General features: G+C 38.6%; 2 protein-coding genes and 1 non-coding gene across 3 annotated transcripts; 1 reads left to right on the top strand and 2 right to left on the bottom strand.

Moving 5' to 3' along the window:
• Window positions 1-206: 206 nt before the first annotated feature.
• Window positions 207-5,786, bottom strand: dcps (decapping enzyme, scavenger). Its single transcript, XM_042493439.1, has 6 exons — window positions 5,583-5,786; window positions 4,190-4,340; window positions 3,197-3,342; window positions 2,941-3,054; window positions 1,125-1,235; window positions 207-1,015 (listed from the first exon to the last, which is right to left on the bottom strand). The coding sequence occupies exons 1-6, from the start codon at window positions 5,784-5,786 to the stop codon at window positions 749-751; spliced, it is 993 nt and encodes a 330-aa protein (XP_042349373.1). The 3' UTR covers window positions 207-748.
• A 1,688-nt stretch (window positions 5,787-7,474) lies between these two features.
• On the bottom strand, window positions 7,475-7,546 carry trnam-cau. Its single transcript has one exon. It is a non-coding gene; the product is annotated as a tRNA-Met (tRNA).
• Window positions 7,547-9,136: 1,590 nt separating this feature from the next.
• On the top strand, window positions 9,137-21,863 carry ids (iduronate 2-sulfatase). The gene is made up of 13 exons (XM_042493121.1): window positions 9,137-9,319; window positions 10,926-11,062; window positions 11,142-11,319; window positions 11,601-11,689; window positions 12,246-12,446; window positions 15,566-15,736; window positions 15,832-15,958; window positions 17,242-17,412; window positions 17,812-17,918; window positions 19,606-19,722; window positions 21,127-21,237; window positions 21,440-21,565; window positions 21,656-21,863. Exons 1-13 carry the CDS (start codon window positions 9,244-9,246, stop codon window positions 21,734-21,736), a joined length of 1,692 nt encoding a protein of 563 aa, XP_042349055.1. The 5' UTR covers window positions 9,137-9,243; the 3' UTR covers window positions 21,737-21,863.
• Window positions 21,864-23,852: the final 1,989 nt, after the last annotated feature.

The raw sequence follows: 23,852 nt of genomic DNA, 5'->3' as shown, positions 1-23,852 counted from the left end.
TGCTTGTTGCCTTCTTCCCATTTTTCCCATTTTTTAAAAGAAATAAAAGCCAATTAGCCCAGGTTTCAAAGGATTAATAATTCAATGACTTTTCCAAAAATTAGCAAAAACGAAAGAAAATGTAGACGTTACAAGAAAATCACCTGAAAATAAGCATGTAAAAGAAGTAACAAAAAAAAAAAAAGCAAGCATGACAATGACCTGGGTAAAATGCTGAAAAATTTATTTATTTTATATTTTTATTTATTTTCACTATAAAATAATTTTACATACAAAATCATTAGAATTATAAATATGACTTTCAGGACAAATTTTCCTATTTCTTGGAAAAATTCTCTAATAATCAGCCCCCCTTTTTTTAAACTGATTTTAAGGTAACTTTCTTGTCACTGTTTAATTACATCTTGCGATTTGTGGGACATTTTTTTCCCAGTTGACCATTTTCCTTTTCCCCCATGTTTTTGAAATAAATTAAACCAATTTTGCTCGGATTTAAAAGGATGAAGAGCTTTTGAAAGGCGTCTGAAGTGGAGAAACAGGATTGTGTAATTCCACAACATTTCCAGGTTTTTCCATGACCATGGGAACCCTGTACTGATAGAGCTAAATGGCTAGCTTGGTCCTGTTAATGGGGAAAACAGATGTTTGTTAACCAAACCTATAAAAAAAACACACACACACACAAAAAAGATGATTGGACGTGGTCTGACACTAAGAAACAGTTTTGGAATCTACATGAGACGGTACGTTACAGCCGCCCCGCCTCCTTGAACTTGCCAAGCAGTCCGTCATCTGCCCTCAGGGGGAAGTACAGGGTCCTGGTTTTGTAGTAGCAGGGGTCCGACCGGAGGTTTTGGATAATGTCTGCTAGGAGGTGGGCCCGCTCCACGCCGCAGCCCGGCGCCTCGTAGCCCAGCTTGGTGAAGTGGACGTGGAGGTGGTAGTAGGACGGCTGGTAGTGCAGGTAGACTCTCAGCTTACTGGCTGGAAGCTTGTAGCGCTGCAGGATGGCCTCCTAAGACAATCAAACAGGTGCTGTCACTCTCTCTGTGTGTTTGACATAATGGCATGCGTCCAGTAAACTGTCTGTCCGATGACTCCCCGAGGTGACATTGTAACCTCACCTTTCCTTTGTGGAAGATGTTCTGCAGCAGAGGCAGATGCTCTGACGTTAGGTCTCGCAGACTTTTGATGCCTCTCTGATGTGAAATAGCAATCAGGTACAAATCATCCACCTGAAGCAGAGGACAGATACTGTGAAACTGCATAGTCCAAAAATCTTAAAATATGGCTTCAAGTGAGGGGGAGGCATGTCAAGTTCTTCTTTAAGTACTGGGGAGGAAGTTATGTTTTCTATTTTAGCATAGGGGATCATACAACTTTAAATGGCTTTATTTTGTATTTATTTTACTGCCTATTTTTAAATAAAACATGCATTCCAAACCTGCCAGCATGTTTTGTTTAAAAAAAGGGCTTTTTTCCCTCTAAAAAGTTATTAGCAATTTTTAAAGAAAGAGTTTTCATGTTTTTTTTTTTTAATTTTCGTGTTTGGCCTTCCATATTTTTTTTAAATATTGCAAAAATGATACCATTTATCAAAGCCAGAAACTGTAAAAACAGAAGATATTGTTGGATTTTCACATTTCTGATGGGCCTTACACCCATCATCTTATTATACAGGTTCGTGAAACAAAATTCCATGACTTTTCCAAAACTTACAGGGTATATTTAGTTTTCCAAAACTTCTCCAGGTTTTTATGACTGTACAAACCCTGTTGTTTTTTGTTTGTTTGTTTTCTTGGGCTGGCTAAAAAGCAGGGCTCTACACTAACGATTTCCAGCCTGGACCAAAGGATGCAGTAAACTCACCATTGTCGCATCAGGAGACGCACCCTTTGTTTTGCAGATAATGCTTCATTGTAAACAAGTCCGTGTTAAAACTGACAGGAGGTGATGTCAGCTGTTCACAGCCAGTGGCCAGAGCTAACAGCTAACGGAGGTTGCGTTGATTTATATTATGATTTGTTCAAACTCCATTCAGTAAAAATGAGTCTTGAAGGAAGGCAAATTATAATGTTCAGACATTTTCAAATGTAATCTTGTAATGTATTTTTTGGTGTCAAACTTGAATAACTGGGGTTGTTTGAGGGAGAAATTTGCTATCTGACAAATATTTATTTTAAGTCTTTGAAACCTGGAACGACATAACCGTTTTCAGACGCCTCTCTCAGGTATTAAAACCTTTGAACCTTAGGCAAAGTGATGTAATTTCTCTTATAAAACATGGAAAAAAGCCGATAAGTAACTTGTGAGAAATGTTCCACACATTTCAAGGAATTATAGATTTGAATTTCTAGTACAACGCTAGGGGAAAATGTCTAGGGAAGAAGGAAAAAAGCTCAGAAAATCTATTTATTATTATCATAATTAATATTCAAAATTATGTTACAGAATTGTTCTAATTTTGAACCACTTTTTCAAGGTCATTTCCTTTTTATTTTTTCAGTTCTTTGTATTTTTCTTTTGTTTTTTCCCCCTAATTTTCAGGTAATTTTCTTGTAATTTTCAGTAATATCTTGGTCATTTTTGGCTCATTCATTTCTTCTTTTGTTGCTGATTGTCTTCTTCCCATGCTTTTGACAGAAATTTGACCAATCTGCCCAGGTTTGAAAGGGTTAAACTCTAAACTAACTAACTAACTAACTAAACTAAGTATCGACCCAGAATCTCACAGTCAGTACATCTCTATTTTTGATCATATTCTAGGTTTGATGATCACCAAAAAAACATCAAGCCACTAAACTTCACAGTTGAGTTTGACATAAAGTTCTTCTCATACCAGGAGAAAAGAGCGTAGTCCTGAGAGTATTAATGTCTCTGATCACAGCGCTAACGTATGTTTCATCTTTTCATGCCCCCCATCTCTTCCAGGTATCTTACCTGTTTCTGGTCCCATTTGAAATCTGGGAGGAGGACAAATCCAACATCTGGGTCTGGATCTTCATAAACTATCCTGTCAGCCTCTGCCTTCTTCTCCAGGATGTTGTAAACCCACTACAGGGTGAAAGATTCCACACAGACAGTATGTATATAAGTATGTATGTATGTATGTATGTATGCATGTATGCATGTATGTAAGTATGTATACATGCTTGTATGCTACTAATGCAACACGGGGTATTATCAGGACGCTGACCTGCACACTGAAGCTCTGTTTCTGGATGTAGGGCAGAGTGATGGACTGATAGTCCTCCTCCGTCTCCTCCACCAGGAAACTCTCCTGACGCTGGTATTTCTTTACGTGTTTCTCGGTTGCTGGACACACGACTGTGGTCTTGATCTCTGCACAACAGAAACACGCAGGCGGTGACACTGTGGTCTGGATGGCCAAAGTGGCTTCCCCACTCACAATGGGCCTTAATTATTAATATATGCATATAAACGTGCACTCAGCACATAAAATAAGTGAGCCTGCAAAACTACTGTCAGATTCATGACACATGCACATCGGCTGATTTTGCTCTTTCCAGTGTGTGTATATTGTATTAAAATCATTCTAAACTTAACACCTGCTTGGAGTTGACTCGATGGCCAAAGTCACAATCCTTGAAATCACTCCCAATGCTACCACTACTACTACGATTAGTATTAATAATAATAAAAATAATAATAATAGGTCTAACAATAATTTCTTGGCACCAAAAATTGGTGTGAGTGGCCATCATTACAGGAAGATTCAGTTCTATTTACTTCAGTGTAAGCTGAACTTGGACACTTGGTTTTTATTGTGGAATATTTCAATTATTGAGTTGCTACAACAGCGGCAGCGCATGTAGACGCAGCAGCCTGTAACTCCTCAAATCCTTAATAATGACAATAACTGATGAGGAAGAAAGGCCTAGGATAAATTAAGTGCATGCATTAGTAAATTAATGGTTGTTAATTATGTTGTTGTGTGTTCGGTTTGGATGTGTCGTTCCATTTTCTAAGAAAGTCAGGACTTCACAGCTTGTGCGTATGCACGGTTGTGAGGCAGTTCTACATTTGTTCGCAAAGTCCAAACAGATTCAGGAAAGAAAATATTGACGAATCCTGGATTTCTTTTGCACTGTTTAAGCACAAATTTATGCATATGCACTGTTTGTGAGTGAGGCCCAATATCTTCAATTTTGTGTTTTTCGGACCCTACCACTGAGTTGAGGGGGAGGCTGTAACCGATACGTGCTGTAGATGTCGTTTCTCATCTCCAGCTGCAGCCTGGAGCCGCTGAAGAGCTCAGCCAGGGCGTCCTCTCTGATGGGCGTCTTCTCCAGGATCACCACAGCCTCTTGATCTGCCAGCTGGTGATGACATGATCAGCTGTTTGATTTCAGCCTGAGCCGACAATGACGAGCATTACCCCACAAAACTAAAATAAGGGTCATTCTTCAACTATGGTCCATTTTTTTGTGCAAATCGAACAGATTTGAGAGAAATACATTGATTCAATATTTTCAGTAATAACACTAATATTTCTATTAACATATGTCATTTCCATCACAATAAACAAAATCACGTGATGAAGATGAATTTTAAAAATGAGGTTTTGTCACATTAAAAACAATCTTATAGGTTAGCTTGCTTTGTTTGCATCAGTATGAAATGTACACAAAATACACAATATTAAAATGTTGTTTTGCTTATTGTTTGTACATTTAAAGTACAACTGAGCTTTATGGAAATGACAGCCAATTAACATTTTCTTGACGTAACAAAAATGTACCTTGTTTCTTCTGATTTCAGTATATTACAGCACATAATTTCATTAACCCTTTAAAAACTAGATCGTGTACATCATTTCTCTTGTGCTGCAATCAGACACCTTCACAAGTACTGAACTTTTCAAACCTGAGGGGATTAGCAAAAAATGTCCTGCAAATTCCAAAAAATTAGTAATGTACAAGCTACGGAGAAATGTCCAGCAAACTCTATTTTTAATTATCATAATTAGATCTGAAATTAGTCAGTTGTTTTTTTTCCCCCCAGAGAATTACCTTTTTTTAATTAATATTTTTTTTCGTACTTTCATATTTTGTTGTTGTTGTTGTTGCTTGTTTGTTTAATGATATTTATCAGGAAAACTTTATGTGCCTTTCTTTTCTATGACTAATTTCTGGGAAATTTCTACTTAAATTAATAATTGCATTGAGTTGATTGTCTAAAATCTGGTTTGGGGGCAAAAATTAAGCAAAAAGAAAAAAACGAGCCCACATAAAAGGCCATAAAATTTTCTTATTTAAAAAAAACAATGGTTATAATAGTTGAAGAATCATCCATAAATGCATAACAGTCCTTTTTCTAAACATGCCTTTGTCATACTCATTTCTAAAAAAGTCCATCTTTACAAGAAAGTCTTACCACACATGCTATTATTTTGAAAGATCGAGCCGGAAGTCAATGTTCCGCCATTCATAAAACTCCTCATGCTTCTTTGAATGAGCACAACAGTAAAACCTTTCCTCCTAACGTTACTAATAACTCAGTTCCCTGCACAGCCACAGCCACAGTTAGCTAAATACCCCCTCACAGCTAAGTTAGCTCACCTTTCCATGGATGAAGATGTTTTTTTCCCGCGCAGAATCACTCAGGACGCTGGATGTTTTAAACGCAGACAGAATATTCTCAGATTCAGGTTCATTTCCAGCTTCTCCTCCATTCTCACTGTCAGCTTTCGCCCTCTTGACTCTCTGAGATAATTCATCAGTCCCAGCACCGTCAGCTTCACGTTTAGCCCCGGTGTCTGCCATGTCTCTGTGGTCAAAGATCGTCTATTGCAGCGGACACTCACTCAGGAGCCGGAGCCCGTTCTGCTGTTGTCGCGTTCAAGTGTCTCACGATTCAGGAAGTATGATTTGGAGATGTTATATTCTTTTTTTCTCTCATAATATACCTACACCGTAATCTTTCAACTGTATTTTTGTTTAATCTTTGTGTAGTTATTAAATGTATTGCTACTTTAATATACATCCCGCTCGTATGGTAGACAGTTGTAATTAGGGAGAAATGTATGGAGGGTTTTAGGTGTTGTAACTAAATATATGGATAATTATCTAATTAAATACTTATAATAAATAATAATAAATATAGAATTTTACAACAAACTGCTCCAATGCTCAAATCAAGCAATCAATAAATAGCAAAGCTATATAAGTTAATGGTTAATAAGTAAATTAATGAATAAATAAATATATCTTTAATGTAATGCTCAATTGCTACCACATATAAAAGAAAAGAAATTATATGAGGCAGTAACTATATATAATGGTACATTTATTTGTCTATTATTTATTCATGGTAAAATGACAAATGAGGATAGTCAAGATGAGCAAATCAAAAATCTTTTAAAAACTTGTTTTAAAAGCATGCATGAAATGTACATTTTGTATTTGTGTTGGTTTCATGTGATTTGAATAACATTACCACCATTTTGTTTTTTTACAAAAATGAATGTTAGTCTTTTGTAAGTTGATTTACAAATTTTAACCAAATAACACAAAATAATTAGTGTCATGCCACTGACCCCCATTGACCTTTCAATTATCCATAATGTGACTTGCTGAAGTAAAATAAATGTATCTGTTAACCTAATCCATCAAAAGTCAGTGAAGCCTCTGACTGCTTTTTTTGAACGTATACTTCTGTCATGCCCTACCCATAAATCAGCACAAATTATCCTCCATTGTGTTAGAGGTACAAACAGACAGTCTATTGATGTTGAGATAACCAAGACCAATCTGTCATCACACTGAAATATTTATATTTTCTGCGTTGCTAGAACATGACTACAGCCCGGTGTAAACTGTGTGATTATCGGCCGACCCAGATGAAAGATGACCACTGTAAAAGAAACGCAGTAATATATTTAGTAGTGGCTCTAAAACGGTGGTCCTACGGCGCACAGTGAGAGAGGTTTGAGGATGGCCGCTGTCACGGTTTTGTATTATAGACAGCCTGGGATAAAATTCTGACAGCATCAGAAATTTGGGATGAGCATATCACTGTGTGACTGACAAAGTCGACATGCCAAGTTGGCCTGTTTTCCCCAACTGCGACTGTGTCCACCTCTTCACACTTTTTTCAACATGTAAATGCCACTATAACAAGGGCTCAATTCAAGTTTGTTTACATTTTGCTCTCACCGCTACAGCAGCGTAGATGGATGATGCACGCTGATGACGATTTGTTCTTGTGTACTGATGTTGATGGACCTACGTTGTAGCCTGCGATTCAGTTGCATTGTCAGTGTAAAGTCTGCACATCAAACTTGATGTTGTGCTCTAGTTTATCAGATCTATGTACACAGTGTAGCTGCACTAAACTAAACTCTCACAGTCTGTAGGAGAATAAAGGTGAGGTGATGCAGTGCAGCAAATAGCACACATTTTGGGCAAAGGTTTGTGTGAGAGACACCCTGCAGATCCAAATTATTTACAGTTAGCAGAGGATGGTTTCGATCCATCGACCTCTGGGTTATGGGCCCAGCACGCTTCCGCTGCGCCACTCTGCTTGACAGATGGGTATTGGAAATCTGTGCTTTAATTCTGTGGGAATCTTTGGGACGTTTGGGGAATCGAGAATCAGCGCACAGGCTGTGAAAATGATGCACATTGTGGTGACCCTCTGTCTAGTGATTTCCCAAATTCCATCCAATAATCTTTCAAGTGTCCACCTTAGCATAAAAGAGACATGTTTAGATACTTGCGCTAATGACAGCACAATCACCTGATAACATGGCAAAGTGAGTATGGATGGAAAGGACAGAAGACACCCTGTGGATCCAAAACTTTTAAAAGCAGAGAATGGTTTCAGTCCATCAACCATCAGGTTTTGGGTCCTGCACGCTTCCACTGCACCCCTCTGCTCAACACTTCAGATCAAGGGGATTGAAAATCTGTTCTTTAATTTTGTGGAAATACTTGGGAACTTGTGAGAACCCAGAAACACTGCACTGGTTGCAAAGTTAAGATATTGGTGGAAACTGCGGTGACCTTCTTTCTATCTTTTTCCCCAACTCCATTCAGAAATCTCCAGCATGTTCAGATTAGCAAGAAAACAGATACAACCTGCCTCTGTTGTTGCAATGAATGTGTTAGCAAACACCTGCTAGAGTGAGTGTGGATGGCATAGATGGAGACAACTGTAGAATCCAAATCTATACAGATAGCAGAGGATAGTTTCAATCCATTGACCTCTGGGTTATGGGCCCAGCACGCTTCTGCTGTGCCACTCTGCTTTCTGTACTAAATTTGGGGTTTAAAAAAATAATAGCAATAATAATAATGATAATTATTATTATTAATTTTTATTATTATTATTATCATAAGTAGTAATAAAAGTAGTAGTATTCATGGTGAAAATCATTCATTCATTTGTATGGTTAATTATTAAATTAAACAATGACTCAACATGGTAATCAGGCAATGTGGTTATGGATGGTTAGGAAAGACACCTGCTGAGTATCCAAAGCATGTATAATTAGCAGAGGATGGTTTTAATCCATCAGTTAGGTCCAGGTTATGGGCCCAGCACGCTTCTGCTGCGCCACCCTGCTTGACAAACCAACTTTAAATGCTTAAATTATGCATACAAATTTGTTATTGTTATTATTTATATTATTATTAGCATAAGTAATAGTATAAGTAGTTTAATCCTGATGAAATTTAAAGCAAATTACTTGCTATTTCACAGTTAATCCATTATTTTATGTAACTGTTTTATTATATAATGATACATGTATTCATTTATTAAGCATATTTGTATGATTATGTATTTATGTATTTAATTACTCATACATTTATTCATGTATTTATTTATCTATGGGCTTTAAAACGCCATAAAATACACCTTGCATTTATCTTGTTAAAATTGTGCAAGTCAATTTAGTGCAGAGTGAGACCTCTCTTCATCAGCATATACCAGCTACAGCCTTGTCAAGTTAGAAAAAAAAAAACGTTAATTGATTGACACAACATTGAACTAATGTGATTAGCTTTATGGGGCGGGCTGACTGCTGAGTAGACCAATGAAAATATCTCATCCAGGTCGAAATAATCAGGAAGTTATTTAAAGACGACACCGACACGCTCGTTTGTTTGGATACAGGACTGCAGAAGACAGTTCAACTGCGAAAGGGATGCGAGACTAACTTTTAAGTAAACTTTGTCTGAAAGATATTTATCGTTAGTTTTTTTTCGCATAACCAAGATGTTCATATGTGTCCGAATGAGGCTTCTGTTCCTGTTTCTTCACACACTGGCTCCTGCTGTTGTAGCCAGAAGAGGTAAAATTGACTCTTAGCAAACGTTGAATGGATAACGAGCAAACCTTGAGAAAATGTCCCGGAGGCTGCATAGGCGGTGATTTAGTCTGGTTATCGTATCATCTCTTATTGCTTGTAGATTAATTTGAGCGTCTGTCGTCTTGTCTGAACAGTAACTCTCAGTAACTCGCTCACATTAGCCGGTTAATGAGAGTTTCTGATGTTTATGTTGGCGGCTGCAGCTGGAAGCTAACCCTGACTGATGTGATTCACTCACTGAATGGAGCTTTGTGACTTTGACTTGTGTGCAGACACTGTGAGTTTGATATTGGCTGAAGTGTTTGAGCTTCTGAGTTATCCAGTGTCACTCTTACAGACATTCAGAAGTACACAAAAGGGATTGTACTTTATTTGTGTCAGTGGGTGGTGGCTGGAGTGTGACAAAACTTTTTTTTTAATATAATGACCCTCTTTGGAGCTACAAATATTTATAATCAATCAATCAAATTTTATTTATAGAGCACTTTTCATACAAAAAATGTAGCAAAGGTGCTTCACGCATTAAAAACGTAAAACAACATAAACAACAGCGTCCCTAACCCTACCCACCCCTTCTCTCCCAGCCCCCCCACCACCCCCGCCCAAACACCATGAAACACCATGAAACACCATGCGTGGGGGCCATGAAGGGGTCTGGAGAGTCCCAAGAGAGCACAGAAAGATGACATAAGAGGCACTGAACAGAATGACCTTGGATAAAAAAACACAGCCTCCATGATTGTGGAATATTGACCCTCCCTCCACAGTTGATTTCTATATTTCACAGTTTCTGGCTATGATAAATAGTGTGATTTTTGAGCTTTTATTAGAAAAAAACATGCATTTTAAACCATACTGTGGGTTTTGGGGCTCTTGAAATGAAATGTGGATCGAAAAGTTTTCTTATGCCGTGTTCAGACGCCTTTCACAAGTATTTAAAACCTTTGAGGCCTGAGCAAATTGTTTTTTCCTTCAAAACAAGGCGATGAGCAACTTTGCATTAGATGTCCTGCATATTGCAAAATATTTGTAGATTAAATCAAATTTAAAAAAAGCTAGTGAAAACTGTCCAAACACTATGTCCAGTTAACATAATTACATGTTTAAAATGATAGTACAGAATTATTCGAATTTTCAAGCACTTTCAAGCTCATTCACTTATTTATTTATTAATTTATTTTCAATTTTCCAGTTTTACAACTTTTTCTGGTAATTTTCTTGTACTTTTTAAAATTAATTTCTTGCGATTTTTTTGGTTCATTTCTTCTAAGTTGCTCATTGCCTTCTTCCAATGCTTTTGGAAGAAATCGAGCCGATTTGTCCAGGTTTGGGTTAAAATGAATAATCTATGACCATTTAAAGTTGAATGTCCCTCACTTTAGCCAAATCAAAAACCAAAATTCCCTCCCCAGTGTTAAAAAAAATATTCAAGGTGACTCCCCCATTCTGCACCACCCCCTCCCCTCTCATCAATAAAGAACAGTCCCTAACAGCACCAACCTGCTATGAAGCCCCACCTCATTACTTTCTAGGTTTATTTCTAAGATGTGAAAAACATGAAATGAATGTGATGTGTTTCTGCTTTCAGAGAGGAGAAATGTCCTTTTCATCATGGCCGATGATTTGCGGACATCTTTAGGCTGTTACGGGGACTCTGTGGTAAAATCACCGAACATTGACCAGCTGGCATCCAAAAGCCAAATTTTTCTCAATGCATATGCACAGGTCAGTTGGTGTTGTGTATATTCAGTGCATGAAATATAGTCTCAGGGAAATCTTTTCAAGGTGTGTTTTCCTCTTTCAGCAAGCCGTGTGTGCTCCCAGTCGAACCTCCATGTTAACCAGTCGGAGACCAGACACGACCAGGCTCTATGACTTCAATTCTTATTGGAGAGTCCATTCTGGAAACTACACAACCATGCCACAATACTTTAAATCTAAAGGGTACTTCACCATGTCTGTGGGAAAGGTGTTTCATCCCGGTAATATTAATAATATAAATTTTTTAAATAAAAATCTAAGTTGATGTGTGAAGCACAATTACACGTGCAGGGTATTCTGGCATGGCAGCAAATTAAGTAAGTGACTCAGAGATCCCTGCTGAATGGTTACCATTGAAACTGCACTAAGAAGCACAGATTTACCACAACATAACGATGAGCCAGCAGCATTTTTAACCCAGTCTGCAAGAATGAGTCTAGACATTTTTGTCTATCCAGTTGTATAGTAATGACAATGGTTGTTTTGTGTTTTCTTTTCCTAGGTATCGCTTCTAACCACAGTGATGACTACCCGTACAGCTGGTCCATCCCTGCCTACCACCCAGCTTCGTTTAGATATGAGAAAGAAAAGGTCTGAAAAATATCTCTTACACACATACAATGTTAACAGTACTGTACACACAAAAAGGCTAACGTTGCTCGGAGTAATGCTTGTCAGCTCACCCCTCAGCTGTACAAAATAGGAACCACTAAATTCAATTTTGCCATATAAACCACTAAAAATTGGTAGATATTTTATACATTGACACATGTAAAAACAGTAGAATAATCATATTCTGTTCATCAAGGCCTGACTTAGATTTTGCTCAGTAGAGAACCCCAGTAATGAGTCCTAATACCTGCAAATGAATTAGTATTTCAGCGCCTCTGGTTCTCTCATCTCAAAGTTAATGTTTTTTTTTTTAATGGGTTAAGAAATCAAAGACAAATTAGACTAGCAAATTAATCTAACATGCATATTTTTGGATAGTGGGAGGAAATAGGCGCACCCGGAGGTGAACTCAATTTGAACTGTGGCGTAAGTTTACCATATCAAGCAAGAGAAACTGACAAGAAAAACTTACATCTCAGTAGGAACTGTGCATAAATTTGACTTTTAATAATTAGTATAAAATCCTTGTTTGCAGATGTGTAAAGGAGAGGATGGTCAGCTCCACGCCAACCTACTGTGTGCAGTAAACGTGACACAGCAGCCTGGGGGAACCCTCCCCGACCTGGAGAGCACAGGCGAGGCAGTGAGGTTACTGAAGAGTCGGGCCAACGATAATGTTCCTTTCTTCTTGGCTGTGGGCTTTCACAAACCACACATACCCTTCAGGATACCACAGGTACATGACTCAATATCAGCACCCTTAAGACCCTCTGTACATTGCTTGAAATGTAATGTACATTAAAAGTTAGAAGACAGTTGAATTCTCACAGTTGCATTGTTAAAACCAGTATTAGCACCTGCAGAAGAGGAGGTATTTGGTCGGATCAGGGCTAGGGCAGCTTTATTTGTATAGTACATTTCATACAACAGGGCAATTCAAAGTACTTTTCAGGGCAATACAATATAAAATCATAATAAAAGATAGAGTTATAATAAGAGATAAGATATAAAAGGTAAAATCAATTACTAAATAATAAAATTGGGTGCAAAGGGTGCAAGGGGTGCAAAGATAAAATGATAATTAAAATCAGTGTAAAATAAGTTTGTAGTCATAGGTGGGCTGAGTAAGCAGTGTAAAAAAGGAACGTTGCGTAGGTACTGTAATGGCGTGACTAATCTTGGGTGTCTGCCTTAAAAGTGTGCTGATTGTATAGATCTCTGCTTCCAGGGGAGGATGTGTGTGTGAAGCATCCATGTTTTTACAACTGGTTTGCGGAAAGCACACAACAGTGAGGCAGCAATCCCAGTTTACAATTACAGTGTTTTTAATGAAGCAAAGTTTAAACCAGATAATAGTATAAAGACAAGGAATTTCTGAAAACCAGACTAAGAGCCAGATGTCGTATGTGAGGTGAATTTAATTAGGACTGATGTAGATATATGGGAGATGCAATTCAGCTTGAAGTGGGAAGAGAGCATGATGAAGTGGAAGTTCAATGAGAGCAGAGACAGACTGAATGGAGATGAATGTCGGCATGCCGCAGAGGATTTCCCACAAAGTGAAAGTTGAGAGATAAAAAAAAGAGGGAAAAGGTCAGGCCAGCTCTCCGTGTCAGCATGTGATGTTTGCTACATGTGATTTACTCCAGACCCTGGACACACATGGCTATATCAGCCAGATTTAAGAAAAATTAACAAAACAAAACAAAAAAGATGCAAAAGTGGCAGTTTCTAACAGAAAAGAGGATGTAGATATATGGGAGATGCAATTCAGCTTGAAGTGGGAAGAGAGCATGATGAAGTGGAAGTTCAATGAGAGCAGAGACAGACTGAATCATCCATAGTCAGTGCATTACCAGCAGCAGATGGCAATTGGAACACCTACAGTTTGGATAAGTCCTGCCTTGGAAGCTAAGGATTTTACTGCTGTGGACGGGGTCAGCAGCAAAACATATTTTAAACTGTTAAAACACCCACCTAACAAATTAATATCAGTTTAAGTGTACATGTGGTATAGAATGTTTTTACTGCTTTACCATGCCGTCAGAAAGCCATTTCCAGTTGGGAACTGAAGTTGCTATATCCGTTATGCTATCTTCAAAACCACTAAACTTGTTTGTCAAAAATAATAATTTCACATAGCAGGACACGGGATTTTATGTGTGACCTTTGTGTTTTACATGATAATCACCACAGTCATAAAATAACACAAACAAACTGATCTAGGCAGTGTTTGGCCAGCAGCTCCTGTGTTCAGTGATGTAAAATTACTGTTTTGTCAAAGGATTATGGTAGCTTTAAAGAGAGCACAGGTAAAGGTTTAGGCTTAACCATTGCACAATACTGATAGAATAGTATTATTGAAATCGCAACTACGTTGTACAAACCATTTTCTTTAACTACCAGAAAATAAGAATGAGTTCCTACCTGCCCTCTTCTTCTCCATACCTTTATCTCTTGTCATAAACCAGCACCATAAGTAATTGTACTTAAAAATGAGTTGTTGTATTAAAACACTTATACTGTCGTAGTTTTAACAACAAATCATGATAGGAAAATGCAAGCTAACAAAAGTATGAAGAGAATTAAGAGGAAAAAAAGTTGTAAAATCAAGAGAGAGCCTAAGAAAACATGGTTATTGAATGCTTTTGAAAGACTTGACTGGTCTGACATCTCCAGAGTTACTGAGCAACAACAGCAAAAGCTCCATCACCTTTTTGTTTCAAGTTTTGACCTTTAAACAACCAGAAATTCCTGCTTTGAGGACAGGAGGCTCCTCCTGGAGGCCTGAGGGCACAACAACTCCTTCACAGAGGAGCCTGACTATGCAGTGCTTGAACTGATTCTAAAAGGGACAGGGAGACGATGGAAAGTAGCTGCAGTAATTTGGATCAGATGGAGTTGAAATGGAGAGATACCGAGGCAGGCAAACAAGGCGTTACTATAGTGTGATGTAGAAATAGCATGTATGTATTGGCCAGATATTTAGGGCTCATTAACACTCACTTAATGTACAAAAATCAATCTGTCTGTTTCAAACATTGTAAATGTCACTGCCCTCATACTTCCATGTGTCCCTTATAGTAGACCGGAGGACATGGTCAAAGGTTTCAAAGGTGTAACAATGTACCCTTTTAACGGAGGCAGCATTTTGGTCAGCTGTGGTCTGTGAGGCCATTAAATACATCATGACATGTGGATGGAGAATTCTTTTCACAATTTTGCTTATTTGTTTATAGTGCCATTATTTGAATGTCTTTGTTGTTTTCTTCAGTCGTGTTTTGCTTGAGCTGTGCTACAGTGCCTCTATGATCTTAGGTGGAACTGCTCTGTTTCGTCCGGATCTATAAGCTTTCAGAAAACATGCACAAACATGGACAGAATTCATTTGTGGCAGACTGATGGCCCCATCTCTGTTCATACTCATATCTAGAGTTGTGCATAAATGAGCCCTTAGGCTGCTGGAAGGAAGAGATTCTTTGTGTCGTTTCTCAGTTTGGAAAGCCGTACAGAACCAATCACAAGGACACTTGGAGAGTGCAAACCACTGCCAAGGGCAAGTGCCATCTCATCTCTTACAATGTTAACAAATGTAAGAATAATTTGTATATCCACCCCGTGATTTGGATCTGCTCCAAAATTTAATGGGTTCGTCCTTGGCCCATGCTGCACCCTTCCACCAAGTTACATGACAATCAGATCAGCAGTTTTTCTGTAGTCCTGCTGACAGACAAACCAAATCAAAAACAGAACCACCTTGGCAGAGGTAATAGTTAGCTGTCTTAGTACAAATTCACCTGTTATTTATTCATATTTTTTAACATCCTTTGTAAACCTGTTGGTTCTATATTACAGGAGTACCTGAGTCTGTATCCCATAGAGCAAATGACTCTGGCCCCTGACCCCAATGTCCCTACACTCCTTCCTCCTGTGGCCTACAACCCCTGGACAGACGTGAGGAGGAGAGACGACGTCCAAAAACTCAACATTAGCTTTCCCTATGGACCAATTCCTAAAGACTTTCAGGTATGAACTGGCTGTTCTCAACTTATTGAAAACATTTGGAAGCTGGTTTACATGTTGCTACTCACTGAAATATGCACCCGCGTCGTGTCTTCCAGCTGTGTATCCGTCAGCACTATTATGCTGCTGTGTCTTACATGGACGCTCAAGTTGGACGGCTGCTCAGTACTCTTGATGAGCTGGGGCTGGCAGACAGCACTATGGTGGTGATGTCTTCAGATCATGGTGAGTAGATGCATGCTTTGGGTGAACTTGGAATGGATGATTATACTAGAGTTCGATTTCTAGTCAAAACAATGACATAGTTCATTTTTATGCCTCAGTGCAGATGATAGCCCTGGCTGGAAGTATTATGTTTAGGGGTTGTCTCGGTCATTCCATCAGTCCATCAGTCCCATTCTCATGAATGTGATACCTCAAGAACACCTTGAAGGTGTTTCATAAAATTTAGCACAAACATCCACTTGAGTCAACGACGAACTAACTCGATTTCATTTTTTATGGGTCACTCTGACCTTGCATCCATTTATTCTTGTGAATGCAATATCTCAAGACGGCCTTGAAGGTGTTTTCTCAAATTTGGCACAAACACCCACTTAGACTCAAGGATGACCGTACCTGTTCAATCGAGTCGAGACCACCTTTTCAACCGCGCTCCGAGTACTGGGTCTGGGTCCCTAATGTGATCCCACCCTAATAGGATAAAATGAAGAGGTCAGAAAGGTCACCTTCACTGTGACACCATAATATTCTGCAAAATCACTGTCTGGCGATTTTTTTTTATATATCAAAGCTCAGAAACATTAGGGGCGACATTTGGTCAGATACTGAATTGGTGAGTCTAATCTAGGGTGTCCACCTCGAAACTCTGCTGATTGTATAGATCCTCTGTGACGTAGAGGGGAAGATTTGTGTAAAGTATCCATGTTTTCACAGACATGAATGTAAACAGTAAATGCAACTTGATTTGTTTGTGAAAGCATACAACTGCATGGCAGTAATTCTGGTTGGGAATATTTAATGAACTGAATACGTCATGATGTCAGTTATCAGGCTCTCGGTGCACATTGTGTAGGAAGTAGACTGTTCTTTCAAAGTAAACATTACAGACATGTAGCAGTTGTGTATCTTTCACCACCAGATGGCAGTGTTGTAACACCATAGTGTACCAATACTTCCTTCCACATTAATGCTGTACTCTAAAAATCCAGCCCTTTTTTGTACTACTTTTACAAAAAAAAAAAATTTGACTGGGAAAATCAATTTCTTTTAATGTCTCCTTCAGTGGAGGATGCTGGAGTGAATCGTTTCCATGACTGTTTGATGTATACCCAGTAAAGCTCAATCAAATGCAATCATTTTCAAATATAAGATGACTAGGAATCTGTATCTAAAATGTTATTTTTTTGCTATAGATTCACAGCTATAGTTAAGTTTCTTTCTCCTGTCTGCCTCAGTCTTTATGAACTAACATCTTTCATTATCTCTCCTTCTGCCTCTCATTGCAGGTTGGTCATTAGGAGAGCACGGCGAATGGGCTAAATATTCCAATTTTGATGTGTCAACACGCGTACCTCTTATCTTCTACGTTCCTGGAGTCACCACACGTCGTAATCGGCTGGGAGAGTCTACCTTTCCCTTTATTGATGCCCTCATCCAATCGGAGCACAGCTTTAAGGGTGAGGCTCCTTCACTGACAACAAATTACTATTGATTAACACAAAACCAATACAATCCTTTCATTATTCAAGAGCACCTTCAAGTCACAAAAGGGAACGCAATTTTGATTTAATATCTTTGCTCCTAATTCCTCATTAAAAAAAGTGTTTAAACATGTATTATTCTGCCAACTCGACTTTAATGAAGTCTTTGATATACATGGAGAGCTCCCAAAAGTATTTAGATAGGGATACACTTTGATATTTTGCCTCGGACAGTTTTTACTTCAAGTGCAAATGGTGCAATGATGATGAAATTTAAGAGCAGGGTATCTAATAAATTTTAGTGGATATCTTGACTAATTGCTGTCAGTGGCTATGTAAGGCTTTCTGTAATTGGCTGACCCCTCTCTCTTTCAGATAACAAAGTTATAAGAAACATGGTGGAGCTGGTGGATGTTTTTCCTACTGTCTCCTACCTGGCTGGCCTCCGAGCACCTAAACCTTGTCCTGACATGTCTTTCCAGGTATGAATGGATGAAAATGAATGCATTTATTAAATCTAGTAGTTTTCACTTACCTAAGCTATGAACTGAAAGGTATAATATGTGTGATTTTTTTTTTTTTATGTAATATTGAGTTGTATGTAATATTGAGTTGTGTTCTTAAATTATCCCAAATGTTTTCAACAATGTTTAAACCAAGAGAAATCTGTCACTTTATACAAGAAATGGTGTGTTACCTGTCAATAATGTCATATAACCTTTATACCCTCTAGTTGCTCTAACATAAGCCCCTTTCCCACTGCACAAAAAACTAACTTTAGTCTGCACCGAGTTTGACTGACTATGTAAGAGATATATAAAAAGACGACACCATAGACAGAACCATAAAGTTTTCACAGGCCTCCATGCTGCTTTATACTGTGTACCTGTACTAAGGACTGTCCATGATGCAGACATGTCACTCCAAAAAGAAAAACCTCACACAGAGAGGCATACTCATCTGCTGCAGAGCCGTGTACATAGTGCTGCTTTACTGTCAATAGGAAAGCAGTCTATAGTCTATTGTAGCGGGTTTACCTGTATTTGAAAAACCCTGTATACACACTATTTTTGGTGAAAAGGGCTGTCAGGGTTGGGGAAGCACAGTTTTGCAAGCTACAGTTTACTTTACACTGGAAAAAGTTGAACTATACTACGCTGAGTAGGCTACTTACTCTCAGCTTTTCAGACTAATAAACACACATTGAAAACCCGCAAAATGTTAAGAAATGATATTCTCACACCTATTTTCCCCCTTAAACAGAGAAATACAAATGTACACCTTTTTAATTCAACTTTCTCTTGGTCACGGAAGACTGATGGAGCTTAATTGCTCTGTTTCCACATCATAAAACAAAAAATAAAACTCATCTAAACCGTCTTAGTTACTTGTGATTATAATCTAGTTAGTAAGTCCACTCTTCCAACAGTTACCCGCACCAGTCTGGTCAAAATAGATTTTTAATTTTACCAAGTCAGATGTAAAAATCATTCCGTTATTCCCCATGCTCTCTCTCCACTGTTACTGGCTGACGGCTGTTTACAGTCCTGCAACTCATTCCTCCACCACTAGGTTTTGTGTATCTTTCATCTAAGATATCTGTTCCACCAGTAGAGACCGAGACTGGGCTCTGGTGATGCGTGCTGTGCACTACATACAATGAGTGAGATTCCTAAATATCCTGGTATGTTAGTTAAACTATGATACGACCCAGGCTTACTGGCTGGTTAGCAGCTAGCTAGCAAAAGTGGCAGGAGGAGAGTAGTGAGTTGGTTTTCTCATTCTGATGGGTGGCACCACCAACACTCACAGAATAGACGTAAGAGCCTAAATTTAGCACAACTTTAGCGAAGCTGACAGAGAGATGACAGGAAACATTCATGCCTTTGTGCGTATAACTTTAATCTTGTTGATTTTTTGTAATGACCTTCATTTGGTCTTAAGTTGAATTTATGTTTACATGTCAGTTTTCTACAAACTGCACCACAACAACAGAGAATGAGACCTTCACACACCTTTTGTACAGTGAGTTTAAATGGCCTTGTATTAACATGGCCAAACAAAGTGCAGCAAGAAGTAAACAGTCCATAAACAAGCCTGACATGAAAGTGATCTAACAGACTGTGACTTTCATTTCCTCTCCTCCTTGGTCTGTTTTCTTGCTTTCAGACGCAATTGTGTACAGAAGGAGACAACCTGGCCTACACCTTCCGACACAGAGAGAGAGGAGAGGACGAGGAAGACATATCTTTTAGCCAGTACCCTCGACCTGCTGAGACACCACAGGTACCGGGTGGAGTGTTTAGAAAAGCAAATTAAAAAGCTTTCATGAGCCATCTAAAGGTTAAATCATTATTATTTCCTATCGTCCAGAAAGCAGGCACATTCTTTTAATTAATGTGTCACACTGTTACTTTTAATGAATGGATTTTGTCGGTGCTTATAAAATGTCGAAATTAGTGAAGGTCGGGAAAACTGAAGTCGTGTTGAATGCCTTTCGTTACGCCGTTGCTCTTTGACCCCCTCTGCATTGTGCATTTGGTCGTACCAGAGCTGCCAGCCACGAGCGCAGGATCTTTGAATGAACATATTATCCAGATGAGTGCTGCACCTGCTGTAGGTTAATCTCTGTACGGAACAGTTTGGCAGCCTGACATCAGCTCATCAGCCTGGATCACAGGAGGAGTTGGCAGCTGTAGATTTGACAGTGCTGCAGAAAGTTTTTAACAAGATGCTTCAAAATTGACTTGATGTTTTTCTAAAACAAGGCAATGACTGACGACAGAATAAATGACCCAAAAATGGCAAGAAATTAGAAAAAAAGTTTAGACCAGATTCCAGATTAGCCCCCTCCTTGCCTTTGTTTAGATCTTGCTTAAAAACCCCAGTTGTTCTCCTTGGCACTCTGAGAACCTGCATGAAAATAGCTGGTTTGTGGTTTTATTGCCTTTTTGTAAGCAGTCTTTTATATCCTGTTTTATGCTCTTTATTAAGGGTTGACTGATATTAGTTTTTCAGGGCATACCGATTATTAGTAGTTAATGAGATATTTGAAACCGATACGCATTTACAATAAAAATGAAAATCTTTCTGTCAATATTTAGAATTTGTGACTTAACAAACTCCAACGCAAAACTTTGTATAAATGTCTTTAGCAAATGGGTAATCGAAACTGATCATATACAGCAAGTTCCCAGCAACTTTTTAAAAATAAAGTCAAGTGAAAATTTAAATAGAAAATGAATTTAAAAAATAGCTCCATGGGGTGTTACAAAGTAATAGTTCTTCCCATGCTGACACTTTCTTTGTGCTTTTTTAATTGATTAATTATGTTGCTGATAATTACAATAAAATGCCAATGCAGATAATTGCCAAAATACCAAATATTGTTCCCAATAATCGGCTAAGCTGATAACCCGTTGACCCCTACTATTTATGCTATGTTTCATCTGTTTATTGATGTACAGCACTTCGGACAACTCGTTTTTTTTTTTTTTTAATGTGCTTTGTAAGTAAATGTGTCAATGTGAACATCAAAACTTTTTTGAAATGCAAAATAACGAATTCTAAAACTTTCTCTAAAAACTCTAAAAATTCGGCAAAAAAGATTTACAGCCCTGATTCTGAAAGAATCACAAGAAAAATCATGTCGCTCCAGGTGTCCTTAATAGTTCAATGCTCTTCTTTCAGGTGAACTCTGACCTCCCTGACCTCAAAGACATAAAGATCATGGGCTACTCTCTGCGCTCCTGGGACTACAGATACACTCTTTGGCTGGGATTCAACCCTCAAACATTTCAGGTTGGTGTAACACACACCTGCACAGCATGAAAATCCTCTTATCTGGATCTTTGTACTATTTGTTTGTGTGTGTGTGTGTGTGTGTGTGTGTGTGTGAGAGAGAGATCCATCCATCTTCTCTGGCACAATATGTTGGAGACATTTTCTGCGACAGTAACAGATTATATTTGTCTATCATCCATCTGCCTCTCCTTCCTTCTAGGTGAATGTCTCAGATGTCCACGCTGGAGAGCTGTACATGTTAGCAGGCGACCCCGGTCAGGATAAGAACATCTACAGCGACTCGCAGCACAGTGTGATGATGACAAAGATGGCCAGCCTGCCTCATGTAAGTTTGAATTAAAGTGTGAAGATACACCCAATTTCCACTCACTCATTAATTTTCTTACATGTTTTCTGACTTGTGGTCGCCGTCCAGACTGCGAGTGTGCAGATGAGAATGAGGCTGCAGCTCCTCTACCTCTCAGCGGGGATGAAAACGGGTAGAAGGAAGGCGTGATGACGAGAATAAAACACAACAGATGGACGGATGGAGACGAGCACAAAGGGATGATGGATAGATGAGAAACTTTGTCTAGAAAGGGAGAATGCCTCGAATGTTTCTTTTCAATATAATGCAGACTTTATTTAGTGTCGTCCCTATTAATCTTTCAGGCTCAGTTCTTCAGGCTAATGTTCCTTGTTAAGAACTCGTTGGCGGGCAGATCTGGGTTCAACTCATGAGCAAATTAAATAAGAAAGCACCTTTCTTTCAGGAGTTTGTTTTGCGCAGAGAGAAACATCTATCTGTGCACAAAAACTTCTGAATGGTTTGTCTTCCTGCTGCTTATCACAGCTTCCTTTGATTTCATTGTCGGGCCCGTTTAGACCTTCCATTGACATCCTTGTGAACTTTTACTTTGAGAAGAAGGTGCCATTCTAATTTTACCCGACTCTAATTTTAGCAGCCAGGAGGCAGATTTTGGATGATTAAAAGAATAGTTTGACACTTTGAGGAATAAAATTAATGGCTTTGTTTTGGAGAGTTGGATGACATCAATAAAACCCTCCTGTCTGCATGCTTAAAATGCAGCTGGTGTTGCAAGCTAGTAGGCAGTTAGCTTAGCTTAGCATAAAGTCAAGTAGCAGGGGATATCTTGTTTAATGTGCACACAAACCGATACATAAAAATTTGAAGTTTTAAGAAGTCACTACACCCAGAAAGAAAGTTCCAGCACTTGTTTATGCATTTATTTCTGTCTACTGACTGTACAGTCAAAACTTGTAAATAAGTCAAATTTAAGGGTCATGGTTTGGGTTCATTTCAAACATTAGCTGGCTGTCCTGCCCTGAGTCTAAATGCTAAGCTAAGCTAATTAGTAGCTGGTTAATAATAAGTGTACAGACTTGAGAGTGGTATAGATCTACTTTCTTTACATTAAATAATATATCTCCAAACAGTTCAGCTATCTCTTTAAAGGTACAGTTCATCCCCAAATCAAAGTACATATTGTATGTTATACATCTGCCTTCTCTTCAGTATAATGGAACTAGATGGCACTTGGCTTGTGGTGCTCAAAGCGTTCAAAAAATACATTTGAAAAACTCAATAGCAATATCCCTTCCCAGAATTCATGACCCAGTTACTCAAGATAATCCACAGGCCTTGTTGTGAGCAGTTTCATGCAGAAACTATTTTATTTCTATTGAATTACACCCGCCAACTGTACCACCGCGCAGAAGGAAATGTGCATCTACTCACAGACGAGGGTCTCGTGCTCGTGACAGCATGAGATGTAAATATAAATGGTGTTCTCCTTGGCTGAGTTTAAAAGTTAGCTCAACAAGGTCAACAAGGTCTGTGGATTATCTTGAGTAACTGGGTCAGGATTTCTGGAAAGAGACATCGCTGTTGAGTTTTGCAAATGTAATAATTTGGTGCTTTTAGCACCAAAAGCCGAGTGCCATCTCGTTCCATTATACTGAAGAAAAGGCAGACATCTATACAGCTGATATCTCAAATACTCTGCAACTCACACTACAACAATCTACACTGATAAATAACACTACAGGCAAGAAGAGGAACATGAAGTTTTGATTTTGCAATGAACTGTCACTTTAACACGTCTAATTTCTGAACAGCTGAACCAGGCCACCTTCATTCAGAAAACTTTATCGTCAGCATGAACTGTGATTGTGACGGACGCGTCTGATTGGCAACGACAGCAAAGCCTCCTGAGTGAAAATGATTACATCACATTTTACAATCTGTTATCTGCTGTGTCTTTTCATTTGGAGGAATATTGAGGGAACCTGAAGAATTAGCCCTTTTGATTAATAGCGACACCACTTTCTCTTCTTTTTTTTTTTTTTTTTTTTTGGAGCAAGAGCTCGTCAGTGTTCTATTGATCATGCAGCAGCCTCAGGTGTCGTCTCTTCACTTTGAAGTACAGCAGCTAAAAGGGACTTGCACAGTTTTGTACTGTAGTGTTAAACAATATGACATTTCTATTTGCACTTGATGTCACTTGCAGCTATTTGCCTCCCTCCTTGTAAACAGTCAGTTCACATCAATTTGCCCACCCAAAATGAAGTGAGTAAAAGCCACCCATAATAATTCAATGCAAATGAAACAG

This window comes from Plectropomus leopardus, chromosome 9 (genome assembly GCF_008729295.1).
Source record: "Plectropomus leopardus isolate mb chromosome 9, YSFRI_Pleo_2.0, whole genome shotgun sequence".
NCBI classification, from domain to species: domain Eukaryota; kingdom Metazoa; phylum Chordata; class Actinopteri; order Perciformes; family Serranidae; genus Plectropomus; species Plectropomus leopardus.
Note: the sequence above shows the minus strand (reverse complement) of the source record. Positions and strands in the feature narration are given on the sequence as shown.